Source organism: Nicotiana sylvestris, chromosome 10, assembly GCF_000393655.2.
Source record: "Nicotiana sylvestris chromosome 10, ASM39365v2, whole genome shotgun sequence".
NCBI lineage: Eukaryota > Viridiplantae > Streptophyta > Magnoliopsida > Solanales > Solanaceae > Nicotiana > Nicotiana sylvestris.
The window spans coordinates 42620309-42647797 of NC_091066.1; the positions used below are offsets into that span (position 1 = coordinate 42620309).

At 38.0% G+C, this 27489-nt stretch overlaps 1 protein-coding gene across 1 annotated transcript; it reads right to left on the minus strand.

The window, feature by feature from the left end:
- Positions 1 to 1703: 1703 nt before the first annotated feature.
- On the minus strand, positions 1704 to 27370 carry LOC104214614 (exocyst complex component SEC5A-like). Its single transcript, XM_070160016.1, has 22 exons — positions 26660 to 27370; positions 25358 to 25512; positions 25173 to 25267; positions 24064 to 24258; positions 23842 to 23969; positions 23558 to 23716; positions 21416 to 21520; positions 20266 to 20340; positions 19762 to 19899; positions 19496 to 19669; positions 18485 to 18628; positions 6825 to 6951; positions 6540 to 6750; positions 5800 to 5915; positions 5448 to 5676; positions 4282 to 4375; positions 3918 to 3995; positions 3779 to 3835; positions 3431 to 3580; positions 2893 to 3108; positions 2410 to 2658; positions 1704 to 2236 (listed from the first exon to the last, which is right to left on the minus strand). Exons 1-21 carry the CDS (start codon positions 27029 to 27031, stop codon positions 2437 to 2439), a joined length of 3240 nt encoding a protein of 1079 aa, XP_070016117.1. The 5' UTR covers positions 27032 to 27370; the 3' UTR covers positions 1704 to 2236; positions 2410 to 2436.
- Positions 27371 to 27489: the final 119 nt, after the last annotated feature.

Consider the following 27489-nt stretch of genomic DNA (forward strand, 5'->3'; position numbering starts at 1 on the left):
ATCCACTTGTCAAAACATTATCTATAACTTTAACAAAGTAAGATTGAATAATATTCACGTAACAAAAAAACCCGAAAAAATTGAAAAACCCGACAAAACCAAACCAATCCAAACCGATATAGTTGGTTTAGTTTTGTAATATCCGAGGCAACCTGGTCGGTGTACACCCCTATTTTCAGCTATTCGAACGAGTACCCACACTTCTTTTCCTTACTACGATATGCCCAAAAAAAAAGAGTAGAAAGTGCAACATATTAAAGTGCGATGACACAAATTATCAGTGACCTACATCACACATGCGAGCTTTAAGTAGACAATTTGGTAGTCTTTAGACCTAACGTTCTATCCATGGGGCAAGCAAAAATCAAAAGTTAAAGACCATCCCAAAAAATATCATATTTCTACAATTTTTTGGTTCAAACTCAGCGGCCGGAGAGGATAGAAAATCCTCGTTCCTCTGAGCTAAAAGATATATACGATCCTCAGCTGGTTTGTATAAACTTCCAAATTTTCAGGCCAAAGCGAAGAAACAAATTTATTAAATTAAGAGTTAATACCTTCAAACCCTCTAAACTATACAATCGTTGTCAGTTTTCTACTTAAACTATCGTCTGTCCCCGAAAAACTCCTGAACTATATCCCCTTCATAATAAAAACCCTCTGTCGCTTATGTGGCATATTATGTGAAATAAATCGTCTAAAAGTGCGTGAAGGGTGATAATAACCATTAAAATGGGCCTATCCGACGACAACTAACGGCTAATTAGCCTCTTTTTTTAAAACATATATTTTCTCCTTCTCTTTTTTTTATATTAGACCTTTCTTCTCTATTTTTTCATCTTAATCCATATGAAATTCTCTCTTGTTATTGTTGAGTTTATTTCTTATCTTTCTCGTTTTATCCATCCTTCATTCTTACCCAAATGTATTTGAAAAAAGGAACACAAAATCCCCAATAAAGTAGCACCGAGAAAATAAATTACTAATAACAAGGCAAGAAGTTAGGACAAAAAATTCATTATTTGAATATTTATTCATCTTCTCTGTTTCTCTTCTTCTTCTTCTTCTTCTTCTTCTTCTCTGTCTTTGTTTACTAACAAAAATCACAAATCTCAACAGACAATCACAAAACCCTAATTTAATCCCGATTTCAAATAGCAGCAACAATAGACAGAGTAATCGATGGTAGAAACCGTGATTAATGAAGAGAATCACTACTTAGAGCTCATCTCCGATGAATGCAAATAGAGGAGTATATGACAGACTGGTGTAACAAAATTCACTTTTTTTTCTTCACGTAATTAGATTAACATATATTAATTAAGCATGTTTTTATGATTAACATAATTAAATATCCACGTGGATTGCCACATGACATGTTTTAAAAATTATTTAGAGGGTGTATCATATGCGCTAGTAAGAATGAGACGGGGGAATTTTATTATGAAGGGGGATATAGTTCAAGGGGTTTTCGGGTACAGGCAATAGTTTAGGTAGGAAACTGACAAATATTGTATAGTTTAGGTGGGTTTGAGGGTATTAACTCTTAAATTAATGGAACAAAAGTAGCTTCATAAAACTTTGACACTTCTTCTGAGTACATTTCTTTTATTCTAAATGCTCAACATAGTGATAGTGAAAAAATGAAACTCAAAAATTGCGCAAATCCAAACCTACTGTTTGCTAACATATTGCACGTAAGATAGAACCTTCAATACCATCACTAGCTTTAAAAAGGATGCATCATTGCATGAACTGGATAATGAAACAAGAGAAACTGCAAGTAACTCCCCACTTTTCACCAAAATTTTCTGGCAAGAAAATACAGAAACTGAATGGGCTTTTTAAAACAGCATATTTCCCAAAGAGAAATACCTTGCTTTTCCATCATTATTATACTGATCTAATGAAGACCAATTCCTTCTCCAAAAGATTATCTTAGATCAAAGCAGCTGAAGCTGACTTCTAAAAGTAAACAAAATTGGAAGCCATACAATACTATGGCCCTTGCTAAATTTGGATAGAACGAAAACTTTTGCGATACACCTTGACATTAATTTGTCAAGTCACCTATGGTCTTATGTGTTTCACAACTCGAATGAAGAGGCTTCCCCACTGTGCAGCTCGAGATATGGGATGGTCACTGGAAAAGTTGAAATCACTATACACAGGACATAAGACTGTCGTCCAACAGCCAATCATCTTACATTCTTGGTACTGTTAAACTCAACTCGTCCTGGAAACAGGAATGAGTTATAATGAGTTTGTGATTAAGGTTTCATTATCAGCAAAATTGAAATTAAAATGAGGCTTGTGACTATAGTTAAATTATCAGCCAAATGTCTCTCATCCAAGAAAAGACTGTAAATTTACTTTAGTACAACTGCACAAGATTTATGGAGGAAATACCTTGAGAAAAGAAAATAGACCTATAATTTATCGACGTCTATGCTTGGAGAAGCTTGCTGGTCCAATATTTTGAGATCCTCTAAAATCTCTACCAGGAGAATCCATTGATCCTCTAAAAGAAGCATAAGCTGCTTTTGCTGATTCTGGGACAGAGTCTAGAGGAATTGACTCCACAAAGCATGCCGTATTGATTCGGGTCCTCTCAAGTTCAGATTGAAGTAGCTCAGAACTATACTGCTGCGCAAGAGCCTGTGAAATTTCCAACAATTCAAAGGTATGCAAGGAAGGGTGGCTAAACACTTTAATGATGATGTCTATACTAGTTAACTTTTGGTGCAAGGCAAATATCATTGCCAACAGCAAATTTGCTGGCTGGACTGAACCATGTGATAGCATGTCTAATTATGTCTAAGCAGATTGCATGGAGAAAAGACATGTCCCAGAATCTGAAAAAAAAAGTCGATAAAGAGGAAGTATTCATACAATCAGGTCATCAGGTGATACAGACGTCCCTTGCTGCCTTTCATCCTGAAGTACATCATCACTTCCACGTGTTGGCCGACGGCTATGACTTGGAGTCTCAATAGTCTCTGTCACACTCTCACTCGCTTTCTCTAAGAGGACCCCTTGTAAAGTTTTCAGAGACTCCCTTGCTTCATGTGTAAAATAAGGGTTCAATATGGTCTCGAAATAATCAAGCTGCAAGATTAAGCCATAAAGACTATCAGAGTCAACGCCAGCCACTTAGTCATGGGAGAGCATAACCTCTCCATTTCAGTTCCGTGTTTTATTCTATCAACTTTTGGTAGTCCATAAAAATATCTAGAGAAACAAAAGCCTCTGCATTTTTGTTTTTAAGTATTTTTCTGCTTCTAATTGCCGCAAAGGGCAAAAACCCTTAAGCAATATAAAAGCAGTCAAAGAACCAAAAGTAAAGAACCAACTTGTATTTACACCATCCAAAGAGAAGCTGTCTAACAGCAGAAAGGTGATTCCTTGAAGCACTAGCAGTTTAACTGACCTCAAGCATAAGCTGACAAAAGCCATTCACGTCTAATACCGTAAAATCTTTGTCTTGGTTTTCATGGAAAAGGCTTAGGAAAGTGTCCATTAGGCCTTCAACAAGAATACCAAGTGTCTTATCCAACAGAGGCTTACAACCGGCAAAGACCTGTAAGAGAAAATCCAAAGTTAGGAAGTTAGACAGAGCAATGCCGAAGAGCAGTTTTGCTAAGAAAGCCACCATGTACAGATAGAGATTTGAGGTTTAAACTTTTATCTCTGCACCAGATAAATCAATTGAATCCTCCATCCACCAAAAATAAATGAGCGGGCAACAATATCCCCAGAAAAGCGTAGGAGAACTAACCTCTGCATGTACAGCAACTAAAGTGTGTAGCAATTCCACAGCAGCATCTCGCACTCCCTGCAACACAGACAATTGTGCTATTATTCCAGGTGGAAAACGTTTTCTGTTATAGAAGGCTAGAATGAGAAAGAGTTATCACCTTAACTGTTGGTGCAGCACCCCATTGTATACCACCCTCCAACAAATAGTTTACACCAACTGTTCTAATCAAATTTGTCTGACAATATTCCAAAAATAGTATAATTAGTGATCAACATTCAGGGATAAGATAAAGTTTAAGAGGCGATCGTCTGTTCTTTTAGAAAAATGTACTCCACCAATATCAAGCACAAAGTATACTGGGAGCTAATGTAGGCTGTCACACACATTGTGTAAGAAAAAAGTGAAACAAAACAGAAGGATGTCTATTATAGATGAAATAGTGCAAACATTACACACATATGTATGGATCTTAGTACGTATATAACAGCTTTTGGCCTGCTGAAGATATGAATCACTCATACCTTCGCCCAAGTATACTGCTCAAGCACATTCTCTTCGAGCCCAGAGAAAGACGTAATCAGATCTTGCATATCACCATCCTCTTCATCCTTACCCCTAAGGTAGCATAGCCCTTCAGTATCAGCTTCAGCAAAGGGAAAAAAACGTAGAAAAACGCCAAGTGTCTGCTAAGGCTTTAAGTACAAAGCGAGAGCTAAAGTAAACAAAAAACATAATGGACAGCAAAACAAAAAATATAAATATTTAATGCAAGAAAAAATAACTAAGGATACAAACAATTCTATAAAATGATTAAAGAACCTTAATAAATTGGAACATATGAAGAAAACCATGTTAATCAAAGAAATTTTAAATTTCTAATAAAGATTTCCTAATTCAGATTAGAGACTACTTTTGTTTTCTAATTATCTAATTTCCTATTCCTAACCACTAAAATAATCACCCACGATGCATCCTTAACAATCAGTACATTACTTTGTCTTTTCCATTTTATTGTTTACTGTTTTTCTATTCAAGAAAGTGCACACGAATGTTAAGGTACGTGTGGCGCCTGTACTAAAGCATATATTAAGCAAGATGAAGTGCCCTGCATTGCACTAACCCTCACGACTGAAGCGATTTCAGGTGGGCCTTTAACAACACTAGATAGTATGATGATAATTCAAATGTTAGGTAGCTCGACAAAATATCATCTTGTGAAAGTCTCTAAATACAAGATGACTGCCGAAAAGAACTACTCAAGAGAAGATTTTAAGTCCTAATAGCACATAAGTCCTTCTTTGTTCAAAGACAGCTTTCAAATTCCTGGGCAAAAACTTTTCCATTTAAAAAGTTAAGAGAGACAGGCCCTTAACTAGTCAATTTAGTTCCCATGGTTATCTTATATAAAGTATGCAATTGCAGTTGTTGGGAAAACATAAAAAATCCTGTTGCCCATTGAATTGCCACTCTTTATGCAACCAACTTGGGATGTAGTTCTGCAACACACTGATATACTGAAGTACCCTTAGTCCTGTCACCACTGAGTGTATTGTTTCCAATGCTTCTGACATTATATTCGACGGAACAAAATCAAACAAAATAGACAAGCTATACAGTACTAGAGAGCTACTTGTACTATTTTAACTTGATTTACAAGCTATCAAGTACCAGAGAGCCATTTTTGTACCTAGGCTGCTGCCAAGTTCGTCTGTACTTGCTGTACAATTCATGAGCAAGTTCATCTTTGAGATACCCAATATTACTTACAACCATCAGCAACTGTCGATGTGGATCTACAATACTTCCAGGAAGAGGATCCGATGATTTTTCTTCTGGTTCAGCATGCCCGTTTTGAAAATGCAAACTTTCTCTATTATATTCGTCCAGAAGCTGATTGCCAGTGTGCCCCAGCTTGCCTAATCAGAGTGCAAAAATTTGTATCATATTCCAATCATACAATGAATATCAGCTACTGAAATGCTGCGGTATCAAGTATCAACTAAAAAAGAAAAGAAAAAGGTATCAACTGCTTTACACACCGGCAAAATTAAGCAAACAGTTCAAAAAGGCAAGTCTAACAGATTCCTGAATTTCTTGAAGCTGCATGAATATGTCCTCTGACTTCATAGCCTCATTCCTCAAAGACTGAATCATTCTGGACAGAACAAGATTGCAGAAATGAGAGCGTAACAACCGACCAAAAGTTCCGATATTTTTCAAATTTCATTCCAAGTAAAAATTTCAAGCCTGTTTCCTGAAGGCCTATATTACAGTGCCCAAACAACTTAAGAAGACAACAGTGCTACATCTTTGCTTACAAGAAATTATGTATGCACTCAATCAATTGTTTGTAACTTATAAACCTTCAAGGAGGAGTTTTCTTAATAGTTAATGGTATCAATAAGCATAACTCTTTATAGTAAGTATCACTAAACCACGGTATAATGCAAATCAAATAAATTCCCCCCTATTTAGCAGAAACGTGGACACGAGTGTGTGTCAACAGCACTGAGGAAACACAAGAATCTACTTTTAACGTATATTTTTCTGTTTGTACTGATGAGCGAGCCCATGTATACTTGAATCACTCTTGATAGCTTCACAGACACATACATTTGGATGCACATATACGAATTATTAAATAATATACGCTAAATTAAATTACTTCCTGACAAACATCAAAGGAAATTGAACAAGCATTTTGCATACTGAAAAGAAGCCAGCAAGGGAAGACCCTTCAGCTTACTGTGGTGTGTAGTTGGTGACATCTTTAACTTACAGATTGATCTGATCCATTGAAAATGTGATAATTGAACGGAAAGCCAGAGGCAAGGAAGAAATTGTATATGGAGATCTGTTCCTTTCTAAAATAGATACTGGGACCCAGGATTCATCTGTTGATATCTTCTCAGTTGTAGTCCGCATCCATGAACAGAGCCTCAATATGTAAACTTTTGTGACCTCAGACTGAAGGTTGTGCAATGCTGTAACTGTTAATCACAGGAGAAATAACTCAGGAACATTTCACAAACAACAGCGTACATCAACCTGGAAAATTAAATACCAGCAACTGAAGGCGCTGATTCTTTGGCTTCAAAGGCTTGGCATGCTTTAGATATCTCTTTTATGGCATCGCTCATGTATGGGCAAATAATATTTGATTCTTCAAGATCTCGAAATGTGTTTTGAACCTGTGAGATCAATTTCAACATTGTATTAGGAAGAAGCATGAATACACATTAATAGCCTGTTTGGCCAAGTGGGAGAAATCAGCTTATTTTGAGAAGTGCTTTTGAAAAAAGTACTTTTGGAGAGAAGCAGTTTGTGTTTGGCTAATCACTCTAAAACGCACTTTTGAGCAATTAATTTGTGTGTGGCCAAACTTTTTAGAAAGTGCTTTTAAGTATGAAATTACAATAAGGACATGAATAGATTTACTTAATAGTTAATATTATAAGTAAATAAATAATCTTAAATTTTTTTTATTACAGACAATAATTAAATCTTTTCATTTTATTTAAGAAAAGTATGAAAACAAAATTAAAAAGTAGTTAATTTTTTTAATATAAATTAAATATATTAAAATTATAAAAGCATTCACCCCTAAAGTCACTATATATATAAGAAGAAATACTTATACATTAATATCCTAAGTACTAGGTTTAACGGTTATTTTGGTATATACTATATTTTGTTAAGGGTATTTTAGGTAAGAAGAAAAGTCAAAACTGCTTCTGCTTTTGCTTTTGGAAAGAAGCTACTTTTTTCTGCTTCTCAGAAACTGCTTCTGCTTCTTCCCAAAAACACTTCTCTTCTCCACCCCCCCCCCCCCCAAAAAAAAATAAAGCTTGGTCAAACATCTCAAGTTAGGAAAAAAAAGCACTTTTGGCCTCTTGAGATGCTCGGCCAAACAGGCTATAAATCACAAAAACTTATATCCAATCTCCTAGAAAAAGCACCAAATCTATTTCAAAGCGAGTGACAGCTAAAACAGACTAAAAACTGGTGGACAAAAAGAACTATACAAGGTGGAATGGAAATTACAAGAGGTGGTTAAGGTTGGTGTAACAAAAAGCTAAGGTTGGTTCAACAAAAGACTAGTTTCAACTTGTTACTCATTTGACAAAAATTGAAAACATAAGCTATATAAGCTAGCATCAGAGAGGTAGAAGAGAGGTAAAACTTGAACCAAGAATGTCTATGTCCTAACAAGTTTTGACACGACGGAAGCCTTAGCTACATTCATATTATTATACGACCAGAACAGACGGAAGCCTAGCTAGATTCATATGATTATGCCTCTTTAAAAAGAACGAATATGATGGTTAAAAGATACTATGGTCTAGATGGTACTCCTGTAGAAGTATGGAAATGGCTAGGAAGAGCACAGTAGTATGCCTAACCAAGTCATATTATAGAGTGAAAAAATGTCAAACGAGTGAAGAAAGAGCATCTTGATTTTCTTAGATAAAAACAAAGGAGAAATTCAAGATTGCAACATACTATTGTGGTTAAAGTTATGAACCATAGGTTGAAATGTGGGAAAGAACTAAAGGGCATAGACAAGGGTGATAGAGACAAGTGGGGCTTATGCCTAGTAAAACTACAGCTGAGGTTATATTTTTGCTACGAAGAACATTTAACAAGAGCAAGAAGGATCTTCACATGATATTTATTGATCAGGAGAAAGCATGCAATAGAGCACCACGAAAGTTCTTTGATAGGTGCTTGGCATGAGAAGAAACCATATCAAATATATAAATATCATCACAGACAACTATGAATGAAAGGTCACAAATTTGAGAACAATGAGATAAGAATAGGTGCTTAGCATGAAAAAGAGTCCACAACAAATATAAATTCCATCAAAGATAAATATTAATTAAAGGTCACAAATATAAGAACAATGAGAGAGGAGATACAGAGACCATGGGAGTAAACCAAGGAATTGCCTTAAGAATTTGCTTGTTTATCCTAGATGAGCTAATTAATAGTATTTCAGATGACGTTCTATGGTGCATACTATTTGTAAATGATATTATTTTAATTGACAAAACTAGTAGGGAAGTCAAAAAAGCAGTATAGAAGGGTTTAGAATAGTAGAAGCAAAGACATAATCTATGCATTGCAAGTTCAACCTGCACAAGAACGAAGATGAAGTGAGATTGGATGGAATTATTGGAGCCTAAACAAACACAATTCAGATCTAGAATCAATCTTCAAGGAGAATGGAAATGATAGACGAGGATGTAACATATAGAACTAAGAGCCCATTTGACCAAGCTGCCAAAAACTGCTTATTTTGAAAAGTGCTTTTTGAAAAAGTGCTTTTTGAAAAAGTACTTTTGCAAAATAGCAATATGTGTTTGGCCAATTCATTTGAGTAGTATTTTTTGCAAGCTCATTATGTTTGGTCAATCTTTTAAAAAAGTACTTTTAAGTGTCCAATTATGAAAAAGGACATTAAAATTTAAAGGTTCAATTTATGATTAGTATTATTTGAATAGAAAAATAATTTTAATATTTACTATAAAAGAATTCGATTAAAATATAAAACGTAAAGTAAATATATAAATTAAAATTCTAATCAATATAAAACATAGTTATTCCAAATCAATAACATTGAGTGCTTGGTATTACTTATTGTTTAAATGATAATTTAAATATGCCAAAATACATCATTCAATATAAATCTAAAATCTACTTTTAGAAATAAGAGAAAGAGAATAAAAATTTGATTAAAATAAAAAAGAGAAGAAATGTACAGTAGAAATAAAAATAAAAAAGGAAAAGGAAAAGAGAAATGTTAAATTACTGAGAGATAATTTAGAAAATATAAATTTATTGTAAGGTTATTTTGTCTTGAACAAATTAATTTTCTACTTCTGCTTCTTGGAAGAAGCTAGAATTTGTAGCTTCTCCCCAAAAGTAGAAAAACTGCTTTTATTGCTGCTCAAAAGTACTTTTTCATTTTGGCCAAACACCTTAAATTTTCCAAAAAGTACTTTTTTGACAAAAAAAAAAAAAACTTTTGGCCTCCCAGAAGCTTGGCCAAACAAGCTCTAAGATAGAACAATTGAATGGAGTGTCGAATTCTATGCAGTATGAAGATGCCTAAAAAGAGTAAAGCAAAAGACAGCAATATACACTGAAGTGAATGCCGGCCTCTAAGACCAAACTGTCCACTAGATGAATGCTGTGAAAATGCAGTTCTTTTAGATAAGAATAAAATCATACAAGAATGGAGAAGATTAGAAATGATCACATCAAGTAGAGAGTGGCCAAAATAGAGAGGGATGGATATAGAGATTCACATAAGACATATGCTACATTCCGTTAAAAAAAGTAAAAGAGCTAAAGTTGTCTATAAACTTATGCCATAGACCAACAGATCTTTTTCTCCTGAAATCATCTCGAGGTTTCATATTTTGTGGGAAAGTCATTTCTAACTACCTGTTTGTCTTTATCTTTCAATGAGATCTGAGCTAGTCCCTTTTAATCTGGATTATGATATCAGGAATCTGGATCAAGTGAGGTGCATCAAAGACGAGGACGGTAGAGTATTAATGGGGAGGCTCAGATTAAGCGGAGATGGCAGACTTACTTTCATAGACTTCTGAATGAATAGGGGGAACTGGAATATTGTGCTAGGTGAGTTGGGGCACTCGGAGAGGCACCGAGACTTTGGGTATTGTAGGCGCATTAAAGTTGAGGAGGTCGTGAGGGCTACGCGTAAGATGAGTTGGGGCAGAGCAACCGGCCAAGACGAAATTCCGGTAGAATTTTGGAGGTGTGTGGGTAAAGCAAGCTTGGAGTGACTGACTGGGCTGTTTAATGTTATTTTCTAAACGAAGAGGATGCCAGATGAGTAGAGGTGGAGTACGGTGGTACCGTTGTACAAGAACAAAGGTGATATCCATAGTTGTAACAATTATAGGGTTATCAAGTTACTAAGTCATACCATGAAAGTTTGGGAGAGGGTGGTGAAAGTGAGGGTGAGGAGGACGGTGTCTGTATCCGACAACCAGTTCGGGTTCATGTCGGGTCGTTCTACCACGGAAGCTATCCACCTTATTAGGAGGTTGGTGGAACAATACAAGGATAGGAAGAAGGATCTGTACATGGTGTTTATTGACTTGGAAAAAACGTATGACAAGGTACGACAGGGTTCCTAGGGAGGTCTTATGGAGCTGCTTAGAGGTTAAAGGGGTCCCGGTAGCCTACATTAGGGGGATTAAAAACATGTATGATGGATCTAAGACTCGGGTTAGGACAGTAGGAGGCGACTCCGAGCATTTCCCGGTTCTTACGGGGTTGCACCAAGGGTCTGCGTTCAGCCATTTCCTATTTGCCCTGGTGATGGATGCCATAACGCATCATATTCAAGGGGAGGTGCCATGGTGCATGCTATTTGCTGATGACATAGTCCTAATTGACGAGACACGACGCGGCGTCAACGAGAGGCTAGAGGTTTGGAGACATGCCCTTGAGTCTAAAGGTTTCAGGTTGAGCAGAACAAAGACGGAATACCTCGAGTGCAAATTTGGGGCCGAGCCGACGGAAGCGGGAGTGGAAGTGAGGCTTGACTCTCAAGTCATCCCTAAGAGGGGTAGTTTCAAGTACCTTGGGTCAGTTATTCAGGGGATCGGGGAGATCGACGAGGATGTCACACATCGTATAGGGGTGGGGTGGATGAAGTGGAGGTTGGCGACGGGAGTCCTGTGTGGAGAAAGTGCCACCGTTACTAAAAGATAAGTTTTATAAAGCAGTGGTTAGGCTTGCCATGTTGTATGGGACCGAGTGTTGGCCGGTTAAGAACTCACACATCCAGAAGATGAAAGTAGCAGAGATGAGAATGTTGAGGTGGATGTGCGGGCATACAAGGATGGATAAGATTAGGAATGGAGATATTCGAGAGAAGGTGGGCGTGGCCCCTGTGAGAAGGCACGGGAGAAAATATGATATATTGATATTGTGTGTGATGCAATACAAGAGGTGCTATTTATAGCTACTCTATACAAAGGGGATAATACTACTCCTATTCCAATGTGGGACAATTACATAGCTATCTCTAACATTCACATAGCTATCTCTAACACTCCCCCTCAAGCCGGAGCATATAAATCATATGTACCGAGCTTGTTACATATATAATCAATGCGAGGACTAGTGAGGGACTTGGTGAAAATATCTGCAAGTTGATCATTCGATCTCACAAACTTCGTAGTAATATCTCCTGAGAGTATCTTTTCTCTGACGAAGTGACAATCAATCTCAATGTGTTTAGTTCTCTCATGAAACACCGGATTTGATGCAATATGAAGTGCAGCTTGATTATCGCACACAAGTTCCATCCGACTGATTTCACCAAATTTCAACTCCTTGAGCAATTGTTTGGTCCAGACTAGTTCACATGTTGCCATAGCCATTGCTCGGTATTCTGCTTCTGCACTAGACCGAGCAACTACATTCTGTTTCTTACTTTTCCAGGACACCAAATTTCCTCCTACTAAAACACAATATCCAGACGTAGAACGTCTATCAGAAGGTGATCCTGCCCAATCAGCATCCGAGTACCCAACGATCTGCTCATGACCTCGATCCTCAAACAGTAATCCTTTACCTGGAGCCGATTTTATATACCGGATAATGCGGACAACTGCATCCCAATGACTATCACAGGGAGAATTCATAAACTGACTTACAACACTCACAGGATAAGAAATGTCGGGCCTAGTCACTGTGAGATAATTTAATTTACCAACCAACCGCCTATAGCTTGCAGGATCGCTAAGCGGCTCCCCCTGTCCAGGCAGAATTTTAGAATTCGGATCCATCAGCGTGTCAACAGGTCTGCAACCTGTCATCCCTGTTTCCTCAAGAATGTCTAACACATATTTCCTTTGAGAAATAACAATACCTGAGCTAGATTGAGCAACCTCAATACCTAGAAAGTACTTCAATCTGCCTAGATCCTTAGTTTGAAAGTGCTGGAAGAGATGTTGCTTCAGATTAGTAATACCATCCTGATCATTGCCCGTAATAACAATATCATCAACATAGACTACCAGATAAATACATAGACTTGAAGCAGAGTGGCAATAAAACACAGAGTGATCAGCTTCACTACGAGTCATGCCAAACTCCTGGATAACCGTGCTGAACTTACCAAACCAGGCTCGAGGAGACTGCTTTAGACCATAAAGTGACCGACGCAAGCGACATACAAGGCCACGAGACTCCCCCTGAGCAATAAAACCAGGTGGTTGCTCCATATAAACCTCATCCTCAAGATCACCATGAAGAAAGGCATTCTTAATGTCCAACTGATAGAGGGGCCAATGACGAACTGCAGCCATGGATAGAAAAAGGCGAACTGATGCCACTTTAGCCACTGGAGAGAAGGTATCACTGTAATCTAGCCCAAATATTTGAGTGTATCCTTTGGCAACAAGACGTGCCTTAAGTCGATCAATCTGGCCATCGGGACCAACTTTGACTGCATAAACCCAACGACAACCAACGGTAGATTTACCTGAAGGAAGAGGAACAAGCTCCCATGTACCACTTGTATGTAAAGCAGACATCTCGTCACTCATAGCCTGTCGCCATCCTGGATGAGACAATGCTTCACCTGTAGACTTAGGGATGGAAACCGAGGACAATGAAGATATAAAAGCATAATGGGGAGATGACAGACGATGATAACTCAAACCAACATAATGAGGATTAGGGTTTAGTGTGGTCCGTATACCTTTTCGAAGTGCAATCGGTGTACTAGGAGCAGGATCCGCAGTAGGAGCCGTGTCAGGTGCAGGACGAGAACCAGATGGGCCTGATGTAGGGCGCGAACGACGATGATAAGTCAAGAGTGGTGTTCCTGTGGCTGGGGAACTAGGAGGGATAACACTGGACTCCTCAAAAGTTGGTATGGGTGAAACCTCTGTGGTTGAAGGTGGAGGAGGATTACTAAACTCCTCAAAAGTCGGTATAGGTAAGACCTCAGATATGTCATGGTGGTCAGCAGAAGTGACATCAGTTGTGAAGAAAGGTTTAGACTCGAAAAATGTGACGTCAACAAAATAACGAAATCCCAAGGTTGAACTGACTCTACTAGGACCCCATATATCAGAATGAACCAAGGAGAAAACAGACTCTGCATGACTCTCAACACTACGCGTAAAGGAAGCTCGGGTATGTTTCCCAAGCTGACACGACTCACAATCTAATCTAGACAAACTGGATAAACTAGGCACCATCTTTTGAAGTTTGGATAAACTCGGATGTCCTAAACGTCTGTGGATTAGATCTGGAGGATCTGTAACTAGACATGTTGTGGAAGGACTGAGCGAGTTAAGGTAGTAAAGACCTTCTGATTCACGACCTGTACCAATTGTCCGTCCCGTACTGCGGTCCTGCATAATAAAAGAATCATCAATAAAATATATACCACAATTGAGGGCACGAGTCAAACGACTAACAGATGCAAGACTAAAAGGACAACCAGGAACATAAAGAACGGAATCTAGGGTGATAGAAGACAATGGGTTGGCTTGTCCAACTCCTTGTGCCTTAGTTTGACATCCATTGGCTAAAGTAACAGTAGGAAGAGACTGTGAATATACAATATTCGACAAAAGTGATTTATTACCAGAGATATGATCAGAAGCGCCTGAGTCCATGACCCATGGTCCAAGAGTACTAGACTGGGAAACACAAGCAAAAGAATTACCAGCAATAGGAGTGTCAGTCTGGGCAACTGAGGCTACTTGTGGAGATGTTTGCTTACTTGCTCGATACTGAAGGAGCTCATTATATTCTTCTTTAGATACAGAAAAGCCCTGGTTACCTGTAGTCTCGCTTTGAGCAACGTAGGCATTTTTGGGTGGACGGCCATTTAAGGAATAACACATTTCGCGAGTGTGTCCAAGTTTGTGACAATAAGAACACTTGGGTCTAGATCTCCCAAAATGACCGCCTCCTCGTATATTCTCCATAGCTTGAGATGCCCGAACATCCACTGTCTGGGATGCAAGAACAGAGGAATCAAGTATATGTGATGAAATCACTGGGTGACTTGGTGCTGCAGCAAGGCGAAGTAATCGAGAGAATAATTCATCAACTGTAGGGACAGTCGGACTCGCCAAAATCTGGTCTCGTACTGAATCAAGATCATGAGGAAGTCCAGCGAGTGTAAGAACTAGAAACATTTTCTGTCGCTGCTCTTGTTGTTTTGACACACTAGCAGAAACTGACATCAATGTCTCAAATTCCTCCATGACTGCCTGTACCTGACCCAAGTAAGTAGACATATCTAATTCTTGCTTCTTTAAGTTTGTCATCCGTGATATCACATCATAGAAGCGAGATATATCATTAGTGTATAACGTACGAGCCTTTGCCCAAACCAAATAACATGTCTGGAATGGCCGAAACAAAGGCATCAACTTAGAATCAATAGAACGCCACAAGATGCTACATAATTGAGCATCAATTTTTGCCCAAAGCGCTATCGCCTTTTCATCTCCTTCGCTAGACTGTTTAATCAGATGATCTTGCACACCTTGACCTTTACACCACAACTCGACAGATGAAGCCCAAAGCTAAGTAGTTTGAACCTCCCATTAAAGGTTCCGAGGTAATCATAACATTAGAGTTTCCAGAACTCATGCTTTTAGACCCAAAAACATCAATTCCCAAAGACATCTTGTAAATTATTACCAAATAAGAGAAATAATCAACTGTAATCCACTGAAAATAGAGTAAGGAACACTGAACCAGAATAGTAAACTACTGTAGCAGTTGGAAAGTTACTGTTGCAGCCGGAAAATATTCAAAGTGGTCGGAATGAAATAAAAACAGTAGGGGTAGGATCGGAATTACCAGAAGACCCAACTGTTCTGAAGGAACTTTTTCAAAAAATGGCCGGAAGTCAACTTTTTGAAATCACTATTCACGCCGGAAAAATAAAAAAAGTGGTCGGAATTTGGTGTAACCTGGATGGGTAGGCTCGGAATTGCAAGGGAAACAATCTGTCCTGAAGAGTCGTCGCCAAAAAATGGCCGGAAGGTGGCCCACGCAACGTTGGAACTTCGCCGGAAAATTTTCTTTAGACAGCTACAGTAGCGCCGAAGATTTTCACTAGGATTTGGTCGCCGGACAGTGACTACTCTTGTGGTAGTGTTGGATTTTGTGCACAACACTGACCGAGACAAAGCAGACGCAAAACAACTTTGAAAGTCGCCGGAAAAAAGGGTTCCGGTGACTGATTTTACTTCCCGGAATCGCTGGAATTTATGCACAGCGATAAATCTCTCACGATAGCTCTGATACCATGTGAGAAGGCACGGGAGAAAATATGATATATTGATATTGTGTGTGATGCAATACAAGAGGTGCTATTTATAGCTACTCTATACAAAGGGGATACTACTCCTATTCCAATGTGGGACAATTACATAGCTATCTCTAACATTTACATGGCTATCTCTAACAGCCCCCATGGAGGACAAGATGCGGGAAGCAAGACTGAGATGGTTCGGGCACATTTAGAGGAGGAGCACTGATGCACCGGTGAGAAGGTGTGAGCGACTGGCTGTGGTGGGCACGAGGAGAGATAGAGGGAGACCTAAGAAGTATTGGGGAGAGGTGATCAGGCAGGACATGGTGCGTCTTAGGATTACTGAGGACATGACCCTTGACAGGGAATTGTGGAGCTCGACCATTAAAGTTGTAGGATAGGGGGAAGTTGTGGATATTTCTACAACGCACTAGAGTGAGACTAGCCAATTAGGAGTTAATCTTAGGATGCTACTGATCAGCTACTGATACAGGGATGTATCTGTTGGATATTAGTATACCTTCCATCTTTTTCGTATTTCCTATATTTCTTATATTGCTGTTATTTTATGTTATTTTAGTATAAGTCTATTGATAGTACTAATGTATCGTCTCTTGTTGCTGTCTTGAGCCGAGAGTCTCCTGGAAACAGCCTCTCTGCCCCTCGGGGTAGGGGTAAGGTCTGCGTACATATTACCCTCCCCAGACCCCACTTGTGGGATTATACTGGGTTGTTGTCGTTGTTGTTGTAAGGTCCCTAAAGAGGTTATCTGGAGATGCCTGGAGGCAAAAGGCGCCAGTAACTTACATTAGAGCGATCAAGGACATGTATGACGGAGCTAAGACTCGGGTTAGGACAATAGGACGCGACTCAGAGCATTTCGCAGTTGTTATGGGGTTACATCTAAGATCTGCGCTCAGCCCGTTCTTATTTGCCCTGGTGATGGACGTACTGACACGACATATTCAGGGGTAGGTGCCATGGTGTATGTTATTCACTGATGACATCGTTTTAAATGATGAGACGTGAGGCGGTGTTAACAAGAGGGTGGAGGTTTGGAGATAGGCCCAGGTTTCAAGTTGAGCAGGACTAAGACAGAATACCTGAAGTACAAGTTACGTGCCGACTCGAGGGAAGCGGGCATGGACGTGAGGCTTGGATCACAGGTCATCCTCAAGAGAAGCAGTTTCAATTACCTTGGTTCGGTTATCCAGGAGGACGGGGAGATCGACGAGAACGTCACACACCGTATAAGAGTGGGATAGATGAAATGGAGGTTAGCACCTGGAGTCCTGTGTGACAAGAAAGTGCCATCGATACTCAAAGGTAAGTTTTATAGAGCGATGGTTAGACCAGCCATGTTGTATGGGGTAGAGTGTTGGCCGGTTAAGAACTCACATATACTGATATACAGAAGATAAGAGTGCATAAATGAGGATGTTGAGGTAGATGTGTGGATACACTAGGATGGATAAGATTAGGAATGAGGGCGTGGCTCCTATAGATGACAAGATGCGGGAAGCGAGGCTCAGATGGTTAGGGCATGTGCGGAGGAGAAGCCCCGATGCCCCGGTAAGAAGGTGTGAGCGGTTGGCTTTGGTGAGAACGAGAAGAGGTAGAGGGCGGCCTAAGAAATACTGGGGAGAGGTGATCAGGCAGGATATGGCGCGACTTCAGATTTCCGAGGACATGGCCCTTGATAGGAAGGTGCGGAGGTCGAGCATTAGGGTTGTAGGTTAGGAGGTAGTTGAACATTTTTCTTCTTCGTACCGGGTGTAGCTAGTCTGATAGGGTTTGCCTTAGACTGCTAGGGGTTAATATTGTGTTCACTCTATTCGTCCGTTTTTCATAGCACCGGGCCTTATTTATTGGTTATGATTATTGCGTTTCATCTATTTTCTTGCTCTTATGATGCTATTATTATTTCTATGGTTTCTGTTGATGGTACTGATATATTGTCTCTTTTTGTCTTGTTCGTTTTCTTGAGCCGAGGATCTACCAGAAACAGCCTCTCTACTCTATCGGGGTAGGAGCAAGGTCTGCGTACACACTACCCTCCCCAGACCCCTCACCTGTGGGATTTTACTGGGTTGTTGTTGTTGTTGTTGTTGATATCAGGAATATGTTCTGAATTAGGCAGTGGTTAAATTTGTTCTGTGGCAAAAATTGTGCTGTCGTCTCACCAGAGAGTAATACAAAAGATAGAAGATAAAGACCAACACTAGACGGCCTCAAAATTGAAGAATAATAAACCAAAGTGGTAGTGTCAAAAACAACTTCCTCTATCAACAGCCAGAAAAGGGAAACAACTAGGTGCACCTGCGTCTAAAAGTAAGCATAACCCATGGCAACTTACTCTCCAGCCATCAAGAGGAAGCATTTACCTCGGATTCATAAGCTGATAAAGTACTCTGCAACATTCCAGCAACTTCATCAAGAGAATGACTTGAGTACTTTCCGTCTCCTGCTTTTTCTTCAGTTCTCTTTGCAGAGACATTGACATTTGAATCAGAAGACACTTGGGAAGTCTATTTACAGGAAAAAGAACCATTAAAATCTAAAATCTAGCAAATGGAAGCAAACAATAAATATTAATAGGAAAGACTGCAACATTGATGCACATCCCCAAAAAATTGGAGAAGCAACAAATTTCTCTAGTACGAGAAACAAATGGTAATCATCTTGACCTATTCCAAGAAATATACTACTTGAAGTTACCAAACGCTACAAAAACAATGACGGAGAAATTATAATCAAAAGGAACAGTTAGATGGCTGTCACAGCTGGACACAACCAAAATTCAGTGTGGCAATGGAGCATCAGATTTCAGCTATCTAATCATAGATGTTCGCGTCATAGTACAAAGCAACCCAGCATGTGACATCCAAACCTCCAAGTAAAATAAAATAATCACAGTGTCTATCTTAAAATGCCCACATCTAAGCTTAGAAAATTTACATTATAAAACCATTTAGGCTTTTCAATCTTCAAAGATTGTGCATACTCTCAAGAGTTGGAGTTCTCCTAGAAACTTGCAAATCAACCAATCTGATTTAAATTGGACAAGATGAAAGAATGAGAAATATGTCCAATTTAGCAAACTAGTCAGAGTAATGAGTAGACAAGCTAGTCAGAGTAATGTGATCCAAAATTGACGCTAGTAATGGATTTTGAGAAAACAAATTTAAGGGGAAAATCAAAAGTGAGATCAACTATATATGGCGAGTACTAATTTAACAACTTTGTTCTAAAAGTGCATCAGTGCATCAAATTTACTCCACGAAGCTATTTGGTCCTCACTGACTTGGTTGATGACAGAGGATATCTTAATCTTATCCTTAGAATATTTGCACCAACCTGATGAATAGACTACAGGGGGTAGGGAGTCTCGTTACCTTTGCAAATTTCCCACTGAAAACTGAAACGGAAACTTTCCAGAAGGCAGGTACATGCTGAATAATAACAGCAGTCAACCTACGTATATATCTTCCTCTAAGAGCATCACCTTGTTCACCGATCATCTCTAATGGTTGCAAATCACCAGGAGATACAGAGTAGTCAATGTCTGACTGATCATCATTTTGTAACATGTAATGAGAATCATTAATTTGAAGTTGAACTAATTATCAACGGCTTTCTGATAACAGGCAATCATACTTACAGAATGGTTCAGATCTTGCTGAATTTGCCTCCATTTTGCATCAGATAAAGCTCTTGCTCTCATCTCATTCTGTAAATTCTCCATCCTTGCTTCATGATCTAAAGAGCATTTCTCAACCAAGCCTCGAATTCTGTGGTTCTGCGAAATAGCAGAATTATGTCCGCAGTTTTTAAGTCAGAACGAAGTGCTATTCATAAAGCTAGACAATATTTACCACATCCATAAGGGGAGATACTATTACGCTGTGTTAAAGAAGGAAAGAAAAATGCCAATCATTATTAATTAGGAAGAGAAGAGGGGTTTCATGATCTACCCTGCATTTTCCTTTTCTATAAGAATTAAGCAATGAAAAGCCAAATTTCTCAAACATGAAAAGCATAGAAGTGAAGAGGAGAGAGATCAAAGAGAACAAATCTATAAGTACTGATGTTACAACTGGTCCACCCTAAGCATAACACCATTATATGTAATCAAAAAGGATAATATTGGATTTAGATGCTTCACCTGTATATTCAAGTAGTGCCATACAGGATCTGATTCAGGTTCCAACTCCAACAAGAGTCTCACTATATTTTCAAGCTACAAGAAGCATTACGGAATACCACATGAGTAACAATTATACATTGAGAAACCTCAGAACTTTCTAAAAACTAATAGGTAAGTAAAATTGTCAGCATTTAAAAGGTTGCACCCAATGCCAAGGTATGTAAGTCAAGCCCAAATGGAGATGAAGACTGCAAATAAAGCAATTATATAAGAAAATCTATCATTTGCATGGACAATGGTAATATCAAGTATTTGGAAAGAAGCCATTATAAGTTAACAAGTTGTCAGAAAGGCAAATACCAACTGATTCCCTGCAGAAGAGAAACAAATTCCTTAAAAAATTCTGAAATTAGATAACCTAGCAAGAATATATTTGAGGCATTTTGACGAATAGGTAAATTGCAAGCAGACGCAAAAAGAAAAAAATTATCTACACTAGGAGTAGCAGAAAGACAATAACCGCTATAAGCCAAGTGAACAAGTTCGAGCTCTTTGTCATATAGTAGCATCCCAATCAAGCACAACTAATTAGGTGGGGGTGGAAGAAGCGAATATATGGATTGGAACACATGGAACTCGTTTCACAGATATATTCTTCCTCTAGCAAAGGTAAGGTATCACAAACCACTCTTGTTTTAAGTCGACGGTAACACAAGGGCCATCATTCTGTGGTGGATCTACAACCTGATCTCAAATAGTAGCTTCTCAAGCTATGTTTCGAATTACAAGTTCATCAGGCAATTTGTACCCCTCCAGATAAATGTTACTCCCAAATGAATAAGAAAAATAGTTGTGGAACAGAATAGTCAAAACCGCTCAATGGTTATCAAAGCAGATTTGGATCTGTTAAGGGAGGGGAAGCAAACCATTTGTAAAAACGTATTGAAAACCCAGGGCTAAATTTTATTGCTTTAAATCCAGAGACACGACAGAGTTGAGATCTTCGGTCCTTTGACTATTTCACCATTATACTGCAATATTGACGCAGCTCCTTATGGAGACTTTTAGAGAACCAACAGTCCACTGTGATGCCATCCTACACTTGCCATATCTTCTTTTATTCAAAAAGACGAACTCAAGTTGGAAAAATAACTAACGGCTGACTTACACTTGTTTGGTCAATATGAGGATCTTCCAGAGACTTGTAAAGCATGCCTTTAAACTCTTGCATAACTTTTTCAACCTCCTCAAGGACACGCTTCAAAATACCTACCTGAAGAAAATGCATAAAATAAATAGTGACTAAAACAAAAGCAAAAGCTGCGAATAATGATGACAAAAATAACAACAACAAAAACAGAATCTATGTGCAAAGAAGTAAAAAAAAAAAAAAAAAAAAAAAACAAAGAAGCTTAAATAATAATCAGAAGATAACCTCAAGGTGTCAAGCATCATATAAAAGTCAAGGGACATGTTTAATACTAAATCAAACTAAAAACATCAAAACCATGAAACTCTATCAAGAATTTTTCCCATGTGATGAAAGATGCCTACCCAAAGAATCTACATTTCAACGAGCATAAACAATCTGCACTAGCCAGAAACAAGGGAGATCTTAAAATATATTTTTTAATAGGCGGAATACCTAAAGACCTCCCTAAACTTGCCACGGATTATTAGTTACACCCCTAAACTATTCGTGGTCTTAATTACCCCCCTGAACTTGGCCTTTTGAGAGCCATTACCTCCCTGGACGTTGATGTGGCAAAGAGTGTGGGTGCACTCTCTTTTAAGCGCGTAGGAGTGAGAAAATTAAATATCAACTTACAGGTAGGTTAGTTTTTAACTTTTAATTACATATAGTCATATATAATGATTTATTTGTTACAACTATGTATTTCTTCTTGCTTCATCTCGACATAAATTGTGGACTTGATGCTAATTTTTATTCTTTTTAATTTCTTCTATAGATATAATGTTTATTAGTTCCAACTGCATATTTCTTTTTTCTTTTTTTCTTTTTTTTGGGGGGGGGGGGGGGGGCCAAATTTGTAAAAGTTTGGTTGGAACTCCATCATTTTAGCCAAATAGAAAACTTTTAGCAAAAATAATGGAGTACTACTTGTGTATTTTCTGTTATCTGTTTTCTTTAGATATAATATCTATTTATTTTAATTGTGTATTTTTATTTCGAGTCACATCAGTAAAAATAAATGACTACAACTCCATTATTTTTTACCAGATAAAAAGGTATAGCCAAAATAATGACCTTGCAATTGTACACTCTTTTTTTTTCTTCTTTTGATGTAATGACTATTTATTTCAATTGTGTATTTTTACTTTTTCCGGTAATATCTGTAAAAAAATAATATTTTTAGAGCTCCATAATTTAGAGCTATATAAAAAATTATAGTCAAAATAATAAAAATCAAACTATGTATTTTTATATCTTTTTAGATGCCTTGACTATTTGGTCAAATTCAAAAACAATAACTTTATTATTTTTATCCAAATTAAAAAAATTAGCCTAAATAATGTAGTTCTAACCAAGTTTTATTATAAATATTATTTGAAAAAGATTATCTAAAAAAGTAACACACTTAAAAAGGTATAAAATATATTTTATTTTTCAAAAAATGCCACATGGACAGGAAAATCCACGTGGCCGGCGAATGCACTTTCCTAGGATGAGATTGTCCAAGGGGGTAATAGGTATCAAATAACTAAGTATAGGAGGGTAATTAAGACCACAGATAGTTCAAGGATGTAATCAATAATTTGTGCCAAGTTTGGGGGGGGTAAGGTATTTTGCCTTTTTAATATAATATGGACTCATTAAACAAGGCACTCAGGATGTTCCTATTCCTTTACATTGAGGTGAACACAGATGTGTTAAATAAAGAAAAAGCATTAATTCTCAGTATAAAACATTGTTAAGAGTAAGCATTTGCTTAAAAGCACATTGTAGGAAGGGCCTCGGTGAAATGTATATAAAAACTCTATAATTATATTTTATAATTAAGATTTCTTCCCTACTAGAGTTGGGCACTGCCAACAGCCATTTACTAGCCTGGAGTATCTATGTCATTCATGACCACAAGGTATCTTGGATTAATTGATTACTAAGACCGGGAAACATAGGGCCTCAAGCACCAGACATGAACATGTATAGATGCAATAAACTTCTGCATAATCTTGTGTAGGTGTACTTGTTTTGCAGGATTTAGATCGGTCTCAACAGTTTCAAACAGAAAGCACAATCCAATACTGGTAAGTTTAAAAGTCGCAGAATATTTACGCCTTCACTTACATGAGAAGGCAGAACAATTGACTTTGCTTTCCTGTATTCCCTGACTGCCAGGTCGTATTCACCCTTACTAATGCTCTCACGAATGGTACTGGGTAAGTTAAATAATGTTCGGAACCTCTGAAGCATTCCTTGAACAGTTCTTATCTTCTCAGCTTGAGCCTACACGGAAAATGCTTCTAGTTTTTATATCTAACAAAAAAAGAGGAGGCAAAACACCCACACCTACAATAATCTACTTCACTAAATAGATTGAACTGATAAATACAGCATCACATCCTGTTTACCTGCCTTTCAATCAGTGACTCAAAAGCACGGTTAGCAATTGAATTGACTCCTTGCATACAATTATATAAGTGAGAAGTTCCAGAACCTTCAGGGTCCTCCTCAATGCGTCTCAACTTTGATTCAATATCTATGGCAAAAACATAAGTCAGAATTAGATCTTCCTATGGTAAATCAAAGTAAGGCGAAAACCTCATAAGTATCAAACAAGATGTGAAGCTCACCATCAATTGTTGTTTTGCAAGATACAAAGCAATCAAAATTCTCTTTGACCAATTGTTTTTTCTGTTGCATACGTCCTTTAAGATCGGTTTTCAAAGAAAGAGCACCTGCCTCTAAGTCAGCTGCACTAGTATCTTGGTGGATTCGGGATAGAAATAACTTTGGGTCAAACTTCTCAGAAAAATAATTCAACCTCTCTGCAAAATTGACGCAATATCTTGTGAAAAATTGCAGTTGATTATTATCAAATATAACTTGCCTGAGATAGAGAAACTATAGAAGGAAATCATAGCAGTAAATGAAAATAGAAAACAAATAGTTAATCAAAATGATCCTGCAAATTGCTCGGGCTTTAAATAAAAAGAGAGAAACAACGTGAATTGAGTATGAATTCAGTATGTGAATCGCTTAACATATATGACTTTAGTATTTGTGAATAGTTTCGGCAGCTTCGCTTTAAAATATGCCCTGCAACATCAAAGCACAGTTTTAGTGAACGTGCTGCGTTTCTGTCTTCCACTTGACGAAATAATATAATCAGGGAATCCTCCTGCAGGCTTGTCTAGTAATCCAATGCCATATTAGTGCACATACAAAGTGCACTGCAAAACAAGGAAAATAGATTTAGATCACATAGCAGCCTCCCATACCTTTTCCTCAACCACAATATGATCTTTCCCAGTAGGGTAGCAGAACATCATTCCCAAGCGATCCACCACACAAGGAATAAAAAAAAAATTGTCTTGAATCTGCTTATGTGCCTAAGCATCACATGCCCTACCATGTGAGTTAGAGATCCTGCTATTTGTCTAGCTACAAGAACTAAAGAGGGAGCAGACCTACAGGCCTAAAAGATACTGCAATAAGGAAAGTTCACTCAACAGTACTAAGAGTAAGTGCCCACACTTGAATCCAGAAGCATCCAACAAAGTGAAGATGAATGAAAGTGGTCATACAGATTCATCTCCGTATTATCATCGCATGGCACGTTCAATTCGAAATATTATTGAAAGAGGCTGATGAAAAGAATATTCCTGGGGGAACTGTAATGGATAAGGAGATGCAAGAAAGCTGTAATATGATAAACTAATTTGGTGAAAAAATTAAATACCACGAGTTTTGGCGTCTACATGATCCCTATCACCTACAGATGGGGAGCTTGATGAGTGCTCACTGATCATCCTTAATGTTCTATTGTCAACTATCCTGTCAGTACAAAACAGCATCCCAGTTAGCACAAGACATTACCAGTGAACAGTTTGAGATACATAAATAAAGTAAGATGATAATAGGTACCCCAATCTTAGAGGATCTATGCATTCCATGCCACGGGGGAAAGACTGCAAACTGTTAAGTGCCTTCTTCGCCAATGCCATCTTCTCCTCCTCAGCCTTAATTTGAGTGGCTGGAACTGCTCTAGTCTCCCTCATCTCCCTAACATGACGCCTTAGCTGAAAAAAGTTTTGATCTTTAAGTTCAGCATTCAATCAAGACTGCTTTAAGCAGTACCGGCCAAACAAAAATTTCATGCACATATTCTGATTTACAAAGATAAAGAAGCCATTTATCTACCTCCACATGAATGTCAACTGAAATTTATATACAAGAGCTCACAAAATAAAACTGAATTCCTCAGATGAACAACCCCCAAATGTATGCGAAGCAAAGAAAAATCTCTTATAGTAAATAAGCAACTATAGTTCTAACAGGTACTCACCAATAAAGCAAAGTCACTTTTGCTATGAAAGATAATTTTCAGGAAAATATAGTCAGCTGAACTCATTTCCTTTATGAATTTTCCAACTCTTACTCCATACCACGTGCTTCAACAAACACTTAGAAAGTGTTGTTAATCTTTAGTATGCAAAAATATTACCAAAACAGTATTGTCATACCACATCCTCCTCCTTGAATAATTATCATGGTAAATTGCTACTCTACACTGAACCAAACACTCTACATCATCCATAAAATGGTATTCCAATTTAAAATTATTTCCTCCATAACAAACATGACTGTATGTAGAAAGAGTAATGCTGAGATTACCAGTCGTAAAATCAACTAACAGTATTAAAACCACAAGAATTGCCCACGTAAGAGGAAAGAAATCAAACAAAAGTTTAAGTGATCCACAGCTTTTTGATAAAACATCATGAAATCATAATCACAGCATCAGCTTACAAAGCTACTACCAGATATTATACCCACAACACAATGACAGCGTAAATTATACTGTCAATGAATTTAACCTGTAATAGCAGGTTCAGGTTAGTTATCAGTTTCAGTGGCGGGTCCAGGATTTAAAGTTTATGGTTAATGTACAATAACAACTGGGTTCACTATTATATATTTATAGATATTTGGTGAATTTTTTAATGCATATACAAGGTCTGGGCAAATGCTACTGGGCTCCGCCACTAATCAATTTTATCAGGTTATCGATTAATGTTTGACAAGATATTTACCTTTAATTACATAACAAGTGGCCTGACTATGTATGCTTAGTAAAATGTATTTTTAAAATATTGCCAAACCTACTCGAACTGAGTCTAAATTCTAGATACAAGACTAGTAAATATATAAGGCAAGTAAGGATACCTCGTCTTCATCGACGCGTTTCCAGCAATCAGGTTCACCACCTTCCCACGGTTCATCATCATCCTTTCCAACTGATCTTCCTCCTCCACTTGCAGCACCTCTTCTCTTCGACACGCCCTTACGATCCTTAGAGGAAGGAACATCATCACCAGATGAAATGCTGAGTATCTCTAAGTCCGAATCGTCTTCATCTTCCTCCACTCCTTTCCTCTGCTTCTGCGGCACGGCATTGGTGCTTTTTCTGTTCGGCGTCGCACCTCCTCTGCCGCTACTCGGATTCGGCTTTGGCGGTTGCCCTGGCGGTTTTTTGCCCTGTGCTTGCTCCTGTAATGCCGTTTGTAACAGCTCATCTTCGTCACTGTCGCTTGACATTTTTTTGTTCTCAGTTTGTACGAATTACTGAGTACGTTGAGAATTTGTACTCGGTGTAGGTGAATTTGAAGTTTGGAGAATTAAGAATATGAGAAATGGAGGTTGTTGAATTCGGAGATGGTAATTGATTGTTCTTTTGCTGTTAACGGGGAAACTTGTTAGATTTGCCATGTCGACAAGTATGAAAAGCGGAACTTTTTTCGTCAATCTTGTTCTTTTGGTGGAAAGGATGAACCGTTAATAGAGGAAAGGGAAGACCTTTTCTATATTTGAATAACTGATTGTTAGTACCCACTATACAAGGGTAAAGATTACTTACTTATACACCAAAACATAATAATTTAGCATAGTTAAATAATGCTTCCTTCTTTTCCTTTTCCATTTTTTTAAAGTGATTTTTTCCTTTTTTTTATGCTTGATTATAATTGGTGTTTTGCTCCAAGAAAGTTACATTAAAA